A 17,684-nucleotide genomic window follows, 5' to 3' on the forward strand; every position below is an offset into this window, starting at 1 on the left:
AATAGAACCAGGTGAGCACAGTTCTATGCATCTGGGTCATGGTGGGGATGGATTGAAGGAAAATGGTGTAGTCAATAGCATTAAAGGCTACAGACAGGTTGAGAAGGATAAGGAGATGTAGGTCTTTGTCACAGTCAATATAATATCATATCTGACTTCAATAGAAGCCATTTTGGTATTATGGCAAGGGTTGAAACCTGAACAATAGGGCATGCTGTTTATTTCCTTATGCGAGATTAAATGTTGGAACAATAAACAGAGGAAGTTCTAAGAAAGAGGTTGGCAAATTGAGTGTCAAATCAGGTAAAAGGAGTGAAATAAAGAGAGGGGAGTAAAGATTGGATTAAGAGCAAGAAAAAAGGAACAGACAGAAAAAGTAAGAAAAAATTGTAGGATTTGACATTTTTCACATCTCCCCACAATGTGAAGGAATAAAATTCCCACAGATAATCATTTCTGGGCAAGAGACATTGATTAGCAATTATGTTTTTAAAGGGTTACTTATGCTGTTAATTAAAGTGCTTGATTCTCTGTGCCATATTTACCATGCAAATACAGTAACTTAATGGAAATCAGAATGTGGTTAAATATGAGATGGAGGTTTAAAATTAGCTGGCTTCCTTTAAAATCCTAGAATTGAACTAGGTTCAGGTTACTGCACTTTGCTGGAGATAACCTTTACTTCAGAGAGAGAGAGAGATTCCTTACTGCTTCTTTCAACAGTGTTTCCAGTTTACTTTGATGGCTCTATCTGTATGTGACTTGGCAAGACCAATTAATAAACCTCCTGTCTGTCTATTCCAAGAAGAAATTCAGTTAACATGTTGCAGTCATTGTTGTTGAATAAGTAATTACGTTTTTCATCTTTCATCTCAGAAACTTTCAACACATTTCAAGATAGTAAGAAACAGCAGGAGATGGGGTTAGTTTATCCTTCACGTAGAATTTTGAATGTCTGTTGGATATCTGGCTGGTTAGCAGTTCCCAATGTCTTGACAAAATTACAATGAAGTCCAGCACTTTGCATTGTTAACACCATCTTTTCAAGAGTCCCTTTTTTGAAAACCTCAGATGTGGCATTCCATAAGCAACATTTGTCAGCAATACAATCCATATTCATGTACTAACTTTCCAGAAAAGGTCAATTTACAATCCACACAAGGAGCTGTAATTTTATCATTTTAAGTCTAAGTGCCAGATGGGCATGGAACTGAGAATGTTCCACATCCAATTTTTGGGTATGATTTTAGGTCCCCACCCCCCCAACACACACACACACACACACACACACACACTCACTCTCCAGCTGCAAAATTCTGAGCGCGCCTGTTGCTTGCTGCAAAAGCCTATGGGTGGAGCTTAATGTGCCAAAAACCTGCAGAGAGAGGTAGTGCGTATGTGCAGGCCTCTGATGCTGCACATGTGCATTAGCAGCAGCAGGGATATGACAGACAAAGAGAGAGCTGTTATGCCCCTGCTACTGCAGGCAGCCTGAAGCAGCTCCCCTACTGCAATCACAGGGGCCTGCAGCCATAGATGCAGCACCCACCAAACCCCTTGCTGCCCAGACCAATTGCAGACACGCTTCCCCCACCAAACACGGACTAGCTGCCTTTCCCCACTGATCGTGGCCTGCTGTCTTCCCTCCACCAATCGCTGCAGTGTGGCAGTGGACCCATCCCCATTACCCCACCCCCACTTTCCCTCATTTGGCCTACTCCCACTGGCCCCTCCCCAATGCCCAGTGGGCATTGCCCAGGTGCCCGATGGCCATTGCCCTGGTGCCAGTGTGGCACTGCCCACCACCCTTCCCCTTACCCTTGGTCTCCCCGGGGGGCCTCAATGGCTTCTGATTCCAAATCAACATTCATGGGGAACGTGTCTATTCCTCTCTGGTGAGAACTTCTCCCGGCAAGGTCAAGCCTGGACTATTGAGCACCCGGCTGCTAATATCATTTAAATGCTCATTTCAATAAATTAACCCGCCTTTCACTCATTTCCGGCGACAAACTGACCGCGCCGGAAATCCTATTGTCATAAAAAGGCCCTGGTCATGAAAACCAATGCCAATCGCATTAATCACTTCATGCTCCACTTTCTGACCACATCACACATCCAACACAATAATAAAATCCTGGCCAAAATGACTCATGGCAGTCATTTTTGCTCAGTGTGTTTCCTTGTACTCTTTAAAAAGTTTAATATGTTTTTTGGTTAGCTATTTGTAGGTAGATCTCACTCAATTACAATTTCTCATTATTATGACACTATAAGTTTCTGGCTCTCTTGTACCTTAGTAATAGATTGTGTTGTTCACATTCTTATTTTTTCACCCAAAGTTGGCAAATTGAGTAACTGTTTTGTTACACTGATGTTTGATGAAATGCACAACTAGAGCAATCAAACTAACTGGAACAAATTATAAAGAGTGATTTATTTGTCTTTGTATCATTCACAGGGGGAAACAGATTCATCATGGACATTGAGATGATGATTGGTAAGAAGAGCTGGCTCTTCTGGCTGTGGTGGAGAATGTGTTGGTTTTTTATTTCTCCTTGTCTAATAATGGTAAGAAAAGGTTACATCTTTGAGTGATTTAAACTTAAAGAAAAACAAATTCATGAATACTTTTTCATTCTATGTCTGATCTTTATGGAATCACTTCAAACAGGCAATCTTAATCTGGTCATCAGTTACATTTGTTCCACCACAATATGGAATGTTTGAGTACCCAATGTGGGCAATATTACTTGGCTGGGGTGTATTTTTCTTCTGTGCGATTTGGATCCCCATTCTGGCAATTACGAAAATTGCACAAGCTAAAGGCTCCAACTTGTATGAGGTAAGGAAACAATTATATTTGTATTTAATCATGGAAGTTAATGGCACAGGAGAAGTAAACCATTTGGCTCACGGTTCCTGTATCAACTAAAAAAGCTGGATTAATTTCCTTTTACAGTTTTTGGATTGTAACCTTGTAGGTTATGACACTTCAATTCCAGATCCAAGTACTTTATAAATACATTGACAGCTTCTGGTTCTATTCCCCTTTCAGACAGAGAGTTCCAGATTTCCATCTGCCTAAAGGCGAAAAGAATTCCCCTTTAATCCTCTGCCAATTATTTTAAATCTGTGGCCCCTGTGATTGACCTCTCTACTAAGAGGCCCTCTTATGCACTCTATCTAGGCCTCACTTAATTTTAAGAACCTCAACTAAATAATCTCTTTAAGAACTCAATTAAACAGCCTCTCTGTTCCAATAAAAAGAACCCTAACCTATCAATTCTTTGCTCAGAGCTAAAATTTTCAGTCCTGTCAATATCCTTCTAAATCTGCTCTGCATAATTTCTTGTAATATCACATCCTGTTTGTAATATTGTGAGCTGAATTTACTCTGTACTCTAGCTGTGGCCTAGAAATCTTTTAATATATTTATTACATAACCTCCCAATTCTTACATTTTATGCCTGAGTTAATAAAATATCTCATATGCTCTTTTATCATCATAGTGACCTACCCTGGTATATTCAGGGATCTGTGGACATGCACTCCAGAGTTCCCTCTGTTCTTCTGCACTTTTCCATAAATGACAATTTATTATGCATTCCATGCCTTTGTGTCTTCCCAACTGCGTTACCTCACACATCTCCAGATTGAAATATATTTTCCTACCCGACTAGTCCATTGGAATCTTCCTTCAGCCTACAGATTTCTTCCTCACTATCAGTTACCTAACTAATTTCTGAATTATCTGCAGAATTCTTTGACAGAATCCCTACATGTAATTCTAAATACCAGAAGAAGCAAAATTTCAGTTTGCACCCCATTAGAAACAACCTTCTGGTCACCAGAATACCTGTTAATTCTGAGTTTTCCCTTCCTCTGAATTAATTGTGGATCTACTTTGACACTTTTACCTTGTTCCCAAGAGCTTTATCCTTTTTGACCAGTCTACCATGTGAGTTGAAGCTTAGCAAACTAATTTAAAGTCATGGAGATTACACATAATGACATTTCTTGTTAGTACCTCAGATACAATCAGGTTAGTCAGGCACAACACTCCCTTGACAAATCCATGCTGACTGTCCTTTTAATTCCTTTGACAGCACCTTCCAAACCAACAAAATTTACCACCTGGAAGGATAAGGGCAGCAGCTGCGCAGGAACACCGGCACCTACAAGTTTCCATTGAAGTCACACACCATCCTGATTTAGAGCTATTTTGCAGTTCCTTCATTATCGTTGGGTCAAAACCCTGGAACTCCTTTCACGACAGCATTGTGGGTGTCGCTACTGGGCAGAGGCAAGGGAAGGGGCTGGAAGATACGTGCTTGATTGAGAGGGGTGATGGATGTGACTAGAGCCCAGGAGAGAAAGGGTGAACAAAGACACATCAGTTCAGAGGGGCCAAGGGTTAACTGACTGGAACATAGGAGGGAAAAGGGGGAGGGAACACATGAATAGGGCTGGAGTTAAAGGGAGAGGGGGGATAAGTGAGAGGCAATCCTGAGACTGTGCATATTGTACTCAGGGCCAGAAATCAAAGGCAGTTCTCAAGCAGTGTGCACCACTCTACATGGCTGTGCCTGGCATGCATGTCTTGGTTCCAGTCTAGGGAGAAGGGGTTGGGGATGTCTATGCTCTGTCAGTCATGTACAGCATGTTGCATGCAGGACATGATCAATCCCTCACACATTTGGGTCCCGGAAGTTGCTGACTTGATACTGGGTGGCAAATGACACAGCCACAGTCAGTGATAAATCAGTCTGTAAATGGAGAGCTGGTAGGTAAGAAGGACACTTGATTTCATGGCAGGGCATGTCTCAGGAGGTAACTGTGCATAGCGCCAAAATTTTGAATCTATTTATTAGTAGATTTACGTTAACACTTAAATGTAGTTACTGTGAAAATCCCCTAGTTACCACAGTCTGGTCTGTATTCAGGTACACTGAGGGAGAATTTAGCATGTCAGCACACCTAACCAGCATGTCTTTTGGACTGTGGGAGGAAACCAGAGCACCCTGGGGAAACCTACACAGTCGTGGGGAGAACATGCAGACTCCGCACAGACAGTGACCAAAGTCCCTGGTACTTTGAGGCAACAGTGCTAACCACTGTGCCGCCATGCTCCCCATCGATTGATGGGGAAGGGTGAAGTTGATATGGGACATCAGGACATTCACAAATAATAGGTCAGGAGAGAATCAGTTTATCCATAAGGATTACAATGTGTTCCATGGTTAAAGGGGGAGGCAGGAGAGTGATTGGTGTAACGGAAACTTACACGTAATGCTCTTCCAGCTTAATAGGAGGGATTTGGATGATGGGAGAGGGCTTTGGAAGCTGGTCTCATAGCAAAAGCAGAGTGGCACCATTTTGGCAGCCAATAGAATGACGCAGTTAAAAAATAACCTTGAAAAATTCACCGGGGAGGAGTCTTAGGCCTTGTGGGAGGAGATGGCTACTGCTCTTTTGGGTCGATTGAAGGGGAACCCTAATAATTTGCAGTTCAGAACATGGAGAGCAAGGCTCAGCTGAGATATGCTAGGAAGACACAAATGCCAGTTGAAGAATTTGGACAATTTAACTCACACTGAGCATTCTTGCATAACAGTTTGGGACCAAATGTTGATTGGGTTTGAATGATCACTTGTCCCTCTCATTCGAAGACACAAAGGCCAAATGGATTCAACTGTAAAGGGACCATGACTGAAGACCTCAAGCAAAATGCTCCAAAGATTCCTACGCTTTGCAGCTGAAAGGTTCAAGCTTTACACTGATTACAGTCGTTACATTTGCGCAAGGCTGTACTTTAATCTACTCCAAAGGAGATAGGTTGACAATGCGCTGACTAAGACTGGGTGTACTCATCCAGATCCAATCTTCTTTGAAAATATGCACTTGTCACAACTGGGACACTGCAGGCAGGACTCAGCTTCCAGTGCTTCTTAATGCTGTGCGACACTGCAAGGGAGGATCTGAATATGGAATACTTGGAATAAGGGCAGTACAAGAACTTCATAATGACTCCCTCACTTGGCAATGAAAAGTGATCATTACAGGAAGAAGCTCAGCCATGCCCCTGATTATTTTTTCCACAGACACAAGGCAGAATGCAGAATGGAGGTAACAGGTAGCACTATCTTTTCCACAGTTTTCATGCAACTGAGGTGAAGATAGTCCTGTCTCTGTCAGACAGGGTAAAGGGAAGAGCCTTGTCCTGAAGACCTGTATCAGAGAGATGCCATGAAGAGCCAGAAGCTGAGGAAGAGAGACCAATTCCATGGAGGCAATTGGCATGACCCATGATGTATCAAAGATGCCTCTTATACATGCAGATGAGTGAGAGGCAGTTCTAAATGCTTTGGCTTGTCAAGGAATGCGGTGAACTCATCTGCCAAATTCTTCAGCAGGATCTAATGCAGAACAGAATGAGAAGCATCCATTTCCAGTGGCCACTTGCATTCAACTGTTTTGCAAGTGGCTCTCTCCTGTGCTCCACTGGGGAACTCTGTTCAACCCGCTGCTCATAAATGCCTCCGAGAGGTCACCAACGCCATTTTCAATAAGGCATATAATTACATCCTCCTCCAGCCAAGCTGTCAGAGCAGTGAGAATTGCAGAAGTTTCCAGCTTCCCACAGATTCAGAATGCCATTGACAGCACTCTATCAACATGCAACTGATCTGTGATCACCAAAAGCAGATTATGCAGGTTTGTGTGAAGTACCCTGGAAGATCTAACTACTGCATTTGAGTCACTCGCCAGTATCATAGATCTTTGAAAGCCCTAAACGCATTCATAGTGGTAAAGACATAGCTGATGATGCTCATTCAGCAGCCACAGAGTCCTTCAGAGGAGTGGCTCATTCCATGGCATATTAATCGTTTGCTCATCAAGAAGCATGTTGAAGATGCACCTCAGATACCTGGACTGATCAGGTAGTGCTCGCCAGTACACTACCCAAAGGGTGTCCCACATCATTATGATTTGCTCTGCTGTACACAATCTGGTGCTCACAAAGGGGGGATGAGTTAAATAGAACATAGAACACTACAGCACAAACAGGTCCTTCGGCCCACAAGTTGCGCCGATCACATCTATACCTACCAAGCCATAGAACTATCTGTAAATAGAACATAGAACTATGAACTGGCAACATAGAGTTGCCAGATAGAAAAATGGAGGAGCTGCATGTCTCCTCTAGTGAGAAGAAGGATGAGCTCGAAGAGGTTGACAATGTTGAGGTCCCACAGGCAGCGACTATGGCCTGGGCCAGACATAGCAGACATGTCCTTAAGACCACAGTTCTAAGTGAAGAAGATGACTAGCTTGTATGAGCCTCTTTAAACTGTGCCATCCAAACAGGTTCGATATTAACACTCTCTTTTGCTATCTTCAGTATCTCAAGGAAGGACATCAATCTCAGAATGAGGAGTCACAATCATGGATGAAGGTGGCCTCCTCCTTGGAAGGCCAGGCAGCCAATGGAATATGTGGCCATTCTGTTATTGGATAAGAATTCTGCCAGTGCTCAGTGTGAAGCAAGTAGATGTCGTTCAGTCTTTTCTAGCATTGCGCCAATATTTTAAAGCTTATGGCAGTGCCCAAAAGGCTGGAGCAAAATTGCAAATCTCTATACTATGGCAATGTGCCTGGAGTATCACACACTGCCTCAGAGAGGACAATCGTCAATCACTGGTTCTTACTTTCATGTCTGAGAATTAAACTGAATCCAAACCATGGGTCTCTCTAAGACCATTCCTCATGTAAAAATAATGTCCTGGCTTCAACCCCATACTGAGTCCTCAGTATGAGATCATTCTTAAGGATGCTGTAATCTATCACTGTCAATCATGAATGTGAATCTGTAAGTTAGTTTACCTGAGTGTGCACAGAGAGAGAGCTTCAGCAGCACTATCATTTGACAAGCAGACGTAACCCAGCTTTTGTCCGGAGCTTTACAGATCTGTATGTGAGGTGACCCAGTCAATCTTCACACAACACTTAGCCATTGTTGATAATAAGTAGGCATCATGTAATTACTTAATGGATAATAAAGCAAACCTCAGATGTACAGAAGCTCCACTCTGATCCCATATTAGGCCTCCATATTTTCATTCCAGCAGTTTCAGATCTATACTGGGAAGCTTAGAACACTGATGGCATTGTCACAATCAGTTAACCATGTCAGTTGACCTTCGGACAGCTAGCTCAGGGATTCTGGTAAGTCACACTAGTCAAGCCTTCAGCTGCAAACCAGCATCCTTCCATTTAATAGGGCTGAATCATGAGGTTAGACACATGCACCTAATCTTGCATAATCATGGCCATCTAGCAGATGTTTCAGGAGTCACCAAGTGCTAGCTAGGCCCATACTTGTACATTATGCAGGTGCAGAGTGTGATCTGCCATATGGGATGGGAGGGGAGGAACACCTAATTGTACACGTGATCACAATGTCACGCTACCATCTGCTTTAAGCGGCTAGATTCCCTAGTATTACTTGGAATATAACCCGCACTCAAGCCAGACAGATGTACAAAAAAGCCGTTGAAAAATGCGCTGAGTTATAATGACTTCAGTTGTGTCACCACTAAATCCTTTTAAGATTCATAAACCAGTCTTCAGTGCAGGAACACCAGGAAAATAAACAAAATTGCAAAATCTATATACATGAGGCCACAAAATATGATCGTCTGTTGCAAGACTAAGAAATGCATTTTCTAGCCACTATGTTGTTAGAGCAACAGGCTTGTCGCTGCTGTGGCCATAAAGGCAACTCACTAAACTGAGATTGAGTGAGACACCATTCACTTGAGGCACATGGTGGGAGATAAGTGAAGACAGGGGCATCTATCACATTTGGATGACCTTGAAGTATTGTATCAGATAGAAGAGCCATTCACTAATTGAGAATTTCACATAAGCAAAATATATTTACAGATGTGCAAAATGTACGTAGTGAGTGAACATTGCACCACCATTGAACTCATAAGTATTTTTTAATTTTTCTGAAAATACCATTACATCTTGGTGCAGCCCCAATCTCTGCAACAGAGGTGGAGGTTGCCTGCTGCTTGCTGTGCCCTGTTGGTTGTGATGACCTTGGCGAGATCTTCTGAAGGAATGAGGCTCAGAGGGCTGTGGCCTGCTTTGGCTTTCCTCCTATGGAGCAGGTTCACCTTTCTCAGCTCGAGTAGCTGGAGTTGCCGGAGTCACAGGCAGAGGAATCATGGAACAGTTGGATAGCCCTAGAGTACCCTGGATGGATTGTCCTGGGGTTTCCAGTTGATACTCCTTCTCCCTGCGGATGTTTGAGGGCCCCTCCCTGACTTTTCAAGAAGAAGGAACTTCTGGAGGGACACTGATTTGCCCCAGTCTGCTCTCTCAAACCAGCTGATCCACCCCTCTTCTAATGGTGTGCAAGTCTGAGCGCTTATCCGGCAGAAACTGAGTATTTTCCTTGGCTAATAGTGATCTTGATATAGAATCCCTACAATGCAGAAGGAAACCATTCGGCCCATCGAGTCTACACCAACTACAATTCTACCCAGAATCTAATCCCATAAACCCACATATTTACCCTGCTAATCCCCCTGACACTAGGGTAAATTTAGCATGGCCAATCAATCTAACCCACACATTTTTGGTCTGTGGGAGTAAACCAGACCACCTGGAGGAAACCCTTGCAGACACGGGGAGAATGTGCAAATTCCACACAGTGATCCGAGGCTGGAATTGAACCCAAGTTCTTGGCACTGTGAGGCAGCAGTTCTAACCATGCTGCCCTTGGCATGTTGGTGTCACTACAACTAAAAGAATGTGGGCAGATTCCTCCATCCTTTGCTCAAATCCACTGAAGGCTTTTGAAAACCTGCCAGCTATATTCCTTCCTGACCTTGGAGCTCTAACGTCTCTCTGAGGGTCAATTTCGGAAGCTCATCATGAGTCTCTGAATCAGCAGGATCTTCCTTGGCTGTCATGACTCTGCTTACTGTGGACCTAAATTGGTGATGTGCTCACCAGGTGATGACCGAGCCTGCTTTTGAACTAGTTCTCAGGTGTTCTTCTCTGTATGAGTGGAGGATGCAGGGAATGCAGTGATTGCTCAACATCTAGTGGGTCCTCTGAATCATCATCCAAAGTGATCTGGAGGCTGGGATGATGGGCTGATTAATGATGTGTCTCCTCCTTTTCCTGTTGGTGGGTGTAATAGAGAGACGAGATAATTAGTGATCTTCTGGATAGTCACCTACATTAAAGAAACTCATTGTTTTGAAGGATGGGTGATGACTACTGGATGGACTCTCACTAGCATGTTGGGAAATACCAATCTTGCTAATGATGCAGAAACATTCCCTGTCCTCACCAGCCAGCTCTGTTGCCTGTTCTTCAAAGGGCGTAATACCCTGAGCTTCAGCATCCCTCCTGGCTGGGATCTCTTCCCCTTGTGCACGATCTTGTCCTGCATGAAGAGAGATGGACAGACTGTAAGCAAATGATAAATAGTCAAAGCAGATGATAAGTATGTATGCTTTCTGCAGGTGCTGAGTGGACCCATGTAAGGGCTGAAGATGTAACTTGTGCAGGGTGTGACGAGATGAAAATGGTAAAGTGTGTGTGTGAAAGAGTCAGTGATGATGTCCCTTATGTGGGTAGGGTTTAGCATTCCTGTGAATGACTGGTGTCTTATGGGAATGAGTTGACAGTGAGGAAAAGGTTGACTTAGCCTGGTGGAATGAATGAGATCATTCATCCTCTTCCTGCATTGCAGCGCAGTCTTCTTCTGAGGTACGCAGGCACTAACTGCATTGGTAACCTCCCGATCTCCAGCTCCTATCATTGGGGTAAAGGACCTCCTGCCGGTCTTTGACAGCCTAAGGACATAAGAAATAGGAATAGGCCATCTGGTCCCTCGGGCCTGCTGCACCATTCGTTAATATCATGGCTCATCTTTTTGTGGATTCAGCTCCATTTACACGCCCACTCATCATAACCCTTAATTCCTTTACTGTTCAAAATTTTATCTATCCTTGCCTTAAAAATATTCAATGAGGTAGCCTCAACTGTTTCACACGGCAGGGAATTCTACGGATTCACAACCCTTTGGGTGAAGAAGTTCCTCCTCAACTCAGTCCTAAATCTGCTCCCCCTTATTTTGAGGCCATGCCCTCTAGTTTTAGTTTCACCTGCAAGTGGAAACAATCTCCCTGCTTTTATTTTATCTGTTCCCTTCATAATCTTATGTTTCTATAAGATCTCCCCCAATTCTCCTGAATTCCAATTAGTATAGCCCAGTCTATACCTCTGCCAAATTCAAACCTTTTAATAGGACAATTTGAGTTCCAGAATTGGGTAGTGTACTGCCACATTGGAACCATGTAGAAGATCAAAAACAAACCTTTTTTAAATGCATTTGTAACAATCAGCAACCCCAGCCTTTCCTCAGGGTTAAATGCTCTTAGTTCTGTGATTATTCTTGTTATTTTGTTTACTGAGTCCTCATAAGCGAACACTCTCAACTCCAGAATCAACCTAGTGAATCTCCTCTGCACCCCCTCCAGTGCCAGTATATCCTTTCTCAAATAAGGAGACCAAAACTGTACACAGTACTCCAGGTGTGGCTTCACTGGCACCTTATACAGCTGCAACATAACTTCCCTGTTTTTAAACTCCATCCCTCTAGCAATGGAAACAAAATTCCATTTGCCTTCTTAATACCTGCAAACCAACTTTTTGTGATTCATAGAACAAGGACAGCAAGGTTCCTCTGCAGAGCAGTATGCTGCAAGCTTTTACCATTTAAATAATAGTCCATTTTGCTGTTATTCCTAACAAAATGGATGACCTCACATTTACCAACATTGAACTCCATCTGCCAGTTCCTGCCCACTGACTTACACTATCTATATCCCTTTGCAGACTTCCAATGTCCTCTGCATACCTTGCTCTACCATTCATCTTAGTGTCACCTGCGAATTTTGACACATTACACTTGGTCCCAAACTCCAAATCCTCTCTGTAAATTGTAAACAATTGCAGTCCCAGCACTGATCCCTGAGGCACACCACTAATCACTGATCCCAACCAGAAAAACACCCATTTACCCCCACTCTTTGCTTTCTGTTAGTTAACCAATCCTCTATCCATGCTAATACATTATCCATTGCACCATGCACCTTTATTTTATGCAGCGTCCTTTGGTGTGGCATAAAATAAATGCCTTCTAGAAATCCAGATACACTACATCCACAGGTTCCTCATTGTCCATCACACATGTAATGTCCTCAAAGAATTCCATCAAATTAGTCAAACATGAGCTGCCCTTCATGAACCCATGCTGCATCTTTCCAAAGGGACAATTTATATCCATGTCTTGCTATTTCTTCCTTGATGATAGATTCAAACATTTTTCCTACTATAGGAGGTAAGCTAACCAGGCTACAGTTACCCGCCTTTTGTCTACCTCCTTTTTTAAACAGTGGCGTCACATTTGCTGTTTTCCAATCTGCGGGAACCACCCCAGAGTCCAGCGAATTTTGGTAAATTACCACAAATGCATTTGCCATTTCCCCCGCCATCACTTTTAGTACCCTACGATGCATTTCATCTAACTTTAGCCCCTTTAGCTTGCTCAACACTACCTCTTTGGTGCTGATAGTTTCTAGGCTCTCACCTACCACAGCCTTCTTGTCAGCAATTTTTGGTATGTTATTTGTGTCTTCTACTGTGAGGACCAACACAAAATACATGTTCAATGCCTCGGCTATTTCCAGTTATTACAACACCCCCCCCCCACCCCCCACCACCTCCCCATCCTCTAAAGGACTAACTGTTTACTTCAGCCACTCCTTTCATTTTATATATTTGTAGAATCTTTTGTTATCTGTCTTTATATTCTGAGCTAGTTTACTCTCATAATCCATCTTACTTTTCTTTATAGCTTTTCTCGTGGCTCTCTGTTGACCTTTGAAGATTTCCCAATCCTCTACTTTCCCACTAATCTTTGCCACTTTGTGTGCACTTTCTTCTAATTTGATACCATTCTGTATTTCCTTAGATACGTATGGTTGATTATCTTTTTTCTACAGTTCTTTCTTTCACTGGTATATATTTTTGCTGAGCACTGTGAAAAATCATTTTGAAAGTCTTCCATTGGGTTCTTCAGTTGTCCTACCATAAAGTTTTGCTTTCAGTCTACTTTAGCCAACTCTTCCCTCTTCCCATTTTAGTCTTTGTTTAAGCACAAGACACTGGTATTGGATTTTATCTTCTCATACTCCATCTGTATTTTAAATTTGACCATACTGTGATTGCTCATTCTGAGAGGATCCCTAACTGTAAGATCATTAATTATTTCTGTCTGACTACACAGCCTGCAGCAGTGCCGCCATTGCACGACACTCAACTTCTGGAGGCCATCCTGGGCTGCAGTGTGAATGTGTGCACGGATGCTGTTGAAATTGGCACCCAGAAATATGATGTGGAGATGCCAGTGTTGGACTGGGGTAAAACAGGAAGATATCCCACAACACCAGTTTAGAGTCCAAACAGGTTTATTTGTAGCAAAAGCCGCAAGCTTTCGGGACAGCCTGTCCCTTCGTCATTGGCTGGGCGTTCTGCCACCTGACAAAGGGACAGACTGTCCCGAAAACTTGCGGCTTTTGCTACAAATAAACCTGTTTGGACTCTAAACTGGTGTTGTGGAATTTCTTTCCAGAAATATGACCCAGTGAGGGATCAGCAGGGTGGACAAATCCCAGGCTGCCTTGTCACAAGCTATGATGTGCTGCTCATTTATGCATACATAATGAGGTGAAAAGCAGATGATCTGCTGTGGCATCCCGTCTGCCAATCAGTAGGAACCAAGCCAATGTTCCTGCACATTACCACAAATAGCCTCTGGAGCAGAAATTTCCCACCATGGAACACAATGGTTCAAGAAGGCAGCTCATCACCACCTTCTCAAGGGTAATTAGGGATGGGCAATAAATACTGGCCTAGCCAGTAATGCTCACATCCCAATGTCATTCAAAATGATTATCGTTACGATTCCACAGTATTTTTCCAATAATTTGCACACAACCAAAGTTAGGCTGTAATTACTCATTTAAAATTGTTCTTTTTTTTGAACAACAGCACACTATTACCAGCCCTCCAGCATCATGTCTGCAGTTCTACAGATAATTGGAAAATGATGAGAAGGCCTCTGCTGATTTTTCCCAACTTTTTAACAATCTAAGATAAATTTCATCTGGATCTGGCAATTTATCTACTTTCAAAGATGCTTAAACCCTTAGTATTTCCTCTCTCGCTGTTTATTCCATCGATATTTAATACTCCTCCTTCTTAACTATTATGTTGGAATCATCCTCTTTTATGAAGTTAGATACAACATCTTAATTGACAACCATAGCCACATCTCCCATTGTTGTATATTGGTATAGCTCAGTTGGCTGGACGGATGGTTAGTGGTGCAGAGTAGTGCCAGTGTGGGTTCACATTCCTGTTCCAACTGAGGTTATTCATGAAGGCCTTCTCAACCTTGCTCCTTGCCTGAGGTGTGATGATCCTCAGGTTAAATCACCACCAGTCAGCTGTTTGCCCCTCAAATGGAAGAGCAGCCTATGGTCATCTGGGCTATGGTGACTTAGATACACACAGACTGACTTCTTGGTGTCTAATAGGCCCTACTCTTTCCTTGGTTATCCTTTTGCTCTTTATGCATTTATAAAACATCCTCGGGTTTTCCTTGATTTTATTTGCTAATCATTTTTCATACCCTCATTTTGCATTCCTAACTTTAAAAAAGTGTCATTCTGTTATTTTTATTTACTGCTTTCTGCAGCATTGAACTGTCATTATCATAGAATCATTGAATCTCTGCAGTGTAGAAGGAGGTTATTTGGCCCATCAAGACTGCACCAACTCTCTGAGAGACTGTCTTAGCCAGGCCCACTCCCCTGTCCTATCCCTGTAACCCCATACATTCACCATGGCTAATACATATCTTGGGAACACTAAGAGCAATTTTGCATGTCCAATCCAGCTAACCTGTACATCTTTGGACTGTGGGATGAAACCGGAGGAAAACCATGCAGACATGGGGAGAACATGCGAGCTCCACACAGACAGTCACCCAAGGCCTGAATTGAACCTAGGTCCTTGGAGCTAAGAGGCAGCAGTGCTATTATGTCACCATGCCACCTTTTGGCAGGTGAAATTCAAAGTGCTTCACATGGAGACTATTAGACCCAAAAAGGGAATATTACTTAACAAGAAAGTGAATTGTGAAACCTGGACCACCTGGAGAAACCTATTCAGACACAAGGAGAATGTGCGAACTCCACACAGTCACCCGAGGTTGGACTCAAACCCTGAGTGCTTGGTGTTGCGAGGCAGCAATGCTAACCACTGTGCTGCCGGGCTGCCCTATGCACTCTACCATTGAGCTACACCCCTCTGACATCGACATCTGACATAAACTTCATATTTTTTGCAGTATACTTTGTTTCGTACTTGACATCCAGCAGCTCTGTATTTGGCAGTGTTGTCCTTTTTCTTTGTGGGAACATATTTGCTCCAAATCTCACTACCTCCTGCTTCAATTCCTCCCACTGTTCTGATCCTGATTCACTTTCAAGTTTCTGTTTCTCATTCACTTTTTCTGAATGACATTGCAGCCTTGTAAAATTGACCATTCCTCAGTGGAGAATTTTTATGCTAGGTCTACCTTTGTCATTTTATATAACTAAGTATAACTAAGTTATGATCACTCCCAATAAATTGCTTTCCTGCTGACACCCTTATCACCTGCTGAGCTTTATTCATGAAAAATGAGTCCAGAATTGCTTTTTCTCCTGTTGACTGACTAAAAGGTTTCCCTGAATGCAGTTCAAGAATCATAGAATCCCTACAGTGCAGAAGGAGGCCATTTGGCCCATTGAGTCTGCACCGACCATAATCCCACCCAGACCGTATTCCCATAACCCCACATGTTTACCCTGCCAATCCCCTGACAGTAGGGTCAATTTAGCATGGCCAATCCACTTAACTCACACATCTTTGGACTTGAATTGTGGAGATAATGTACACCTGGTACCTTTTACATTGACTCTATCCTAGTTAATAGTAGGATTTAAATCCCTCACTATTGCTGTCCTAATGTTTTTAAACTTCTCAGAAATTTGCCTCCATATCCATCTCCCTATGATTAGAAATCTGCCATCCCAGAACTCCATTTTTAGTCTTCAGTACAACTCATGTGACCTCATTTCAGTATATCAACCCACTTCATAGCTGTAATTATTAAATAAATATCTATCAATCATCTATTTATTTGGAAAATGGTTATAAATTTCATGTTATTAAATTTGAGGGATGTCCTGCAATGGATTTTTTAAATAATCAGCACAATAAAAAAGAATATAATCCAAAAATTATATGTCAAGAAATATGCATTGTTACTTTTTTAATTAGATTTTTAAACTGGGATTTGGGTAACAATAGCACTGAATAGAAAACTAAATACTGGAATGTAAGAAGAGAAACAGGCCTGTCTCAAGAAGGATGCCATTAGCTTCCAGATTACAAGCCTAGATTTTTAACAGAAAGAATAAAGTCATTCAGGGAAGACAGAGAGACCTTTATGGAGATTTGATTATTGAAAAGCCTTTGAGAAATCAGTTGAAATAAATGATAGGATAATCTGATCAGGACTATTTGGTTAGGTGCTGAGTGAAAGTCAAGCACATATTATCGAGTATTTGCTTATCTTTTTCACAGAAATTTGTTGAATCTTGCAGACCAACTCCTGACTGGGGTCCTCTCTTGGAAGAGAACAGAGGGGAAAGGTACAAAAATCAGATTGGATGAAACTACATTCCTCTATTAACTATGTAATAAAAATCAGAGTTTAATGATTTGATGTTTAATTTGCATCAACTTTGTAATCAATTATTTTGAAAGCTGAGAATTTGTAAAGAAAACATATTGTAACAAATTACTTCAAAAGACTGATTATAAGTATTTTTGTTTAGTGGAATACTTCAAAGTCAACGCTGCAGTATATTTCTACTCAAAATCATCTTTATGATACAATTAAAGAGGCAAAATTTTGGATGTCAATGAGAAAATAGCAGTTTTAATATATTTATTTGATTCAGTTGATGATCTTCAATAATGTTTATCATTCTTAAATTCTGTCTCAATTGTCAGGCATATTTTATGTTGGGTATGTTAAAACAGGAGCTCTTCAGGTAGAATAACACAGTAACAATTGTTTGGTTGGTTAATAAAACAGAATATCATAAAGTAAATAAAACCAAAAATTGTTTGGCTCCCAGTATTCCCAGAGTACTGGGAGCCAAACAATTCCTAATTCTGCTATTTCACTGCAACTGATATAATAACCTGCATGACTACAAAATTACTGTATCACATTGACATTTTACACCTTTATGCTCAAAATGAATGATGCTGTAAACCTTCAGCCACCCTTTAATCATGTGTAGTAGCAACTGTATTTTTGGTCAACATCTTATGATGCATTTTCTCAACCCTGGTAAGTGAAAAGGTTTCGTTCATGAACCAACATACTTGTATACAAATGGGACCGGCATGAACACTTGCTTTGGGATAACAACTTTTACTATTTGCAATAAACTTAACTAATATGAGAA

General features: G+C 41.9%; 1 protein-coding gene across 1 annotated transcript in view; it reads left to right on the forward strand.

The window, feature by feature from the left end:
* Positions 1-16,878, forward strand: part of LOC145354088 (sodium- and chloride-dependent neutral and basic amino acid transporter B(0+)-like) — a 99,364-nt gene extending 82,486 nt beyond the window's left edge. The window contains exons 12-14 of the mRNA XM_080205219.1: positions 2,459-2,568; positions 2,672-2,842; positions 16,789-16,878. Coding sequence (XP_080061345.1) covers positions 2,459-2,568; positions 2,672-2,842; positions 16,789-16,878 — 371 coding nt within the window. The remainder of the gene's footprint in view (positions 1-2,458; positions 2,569-2,671; positions 2,843-16,788) is intronic.
* The last annotated feature ends 806 nt before the right edge of the window (positions 16,879-17,684 follow it).

This window comes from Carcharhinus amblyrhynchos, chromosome 16 (genome assembly GCF_965287045.1).
Source record: "Carcharhinus amblyrhynchos chromosome 16, sCarAmb.v2.hapA, whole genome shotgun sequence".
NCBI lineage: Eukaryota > Metazoa > Chordata > Chondrichthyes > Carcharhiniformes > Carcharhinidae > Carcharhinus > Carcharhinus amblyrhynchos.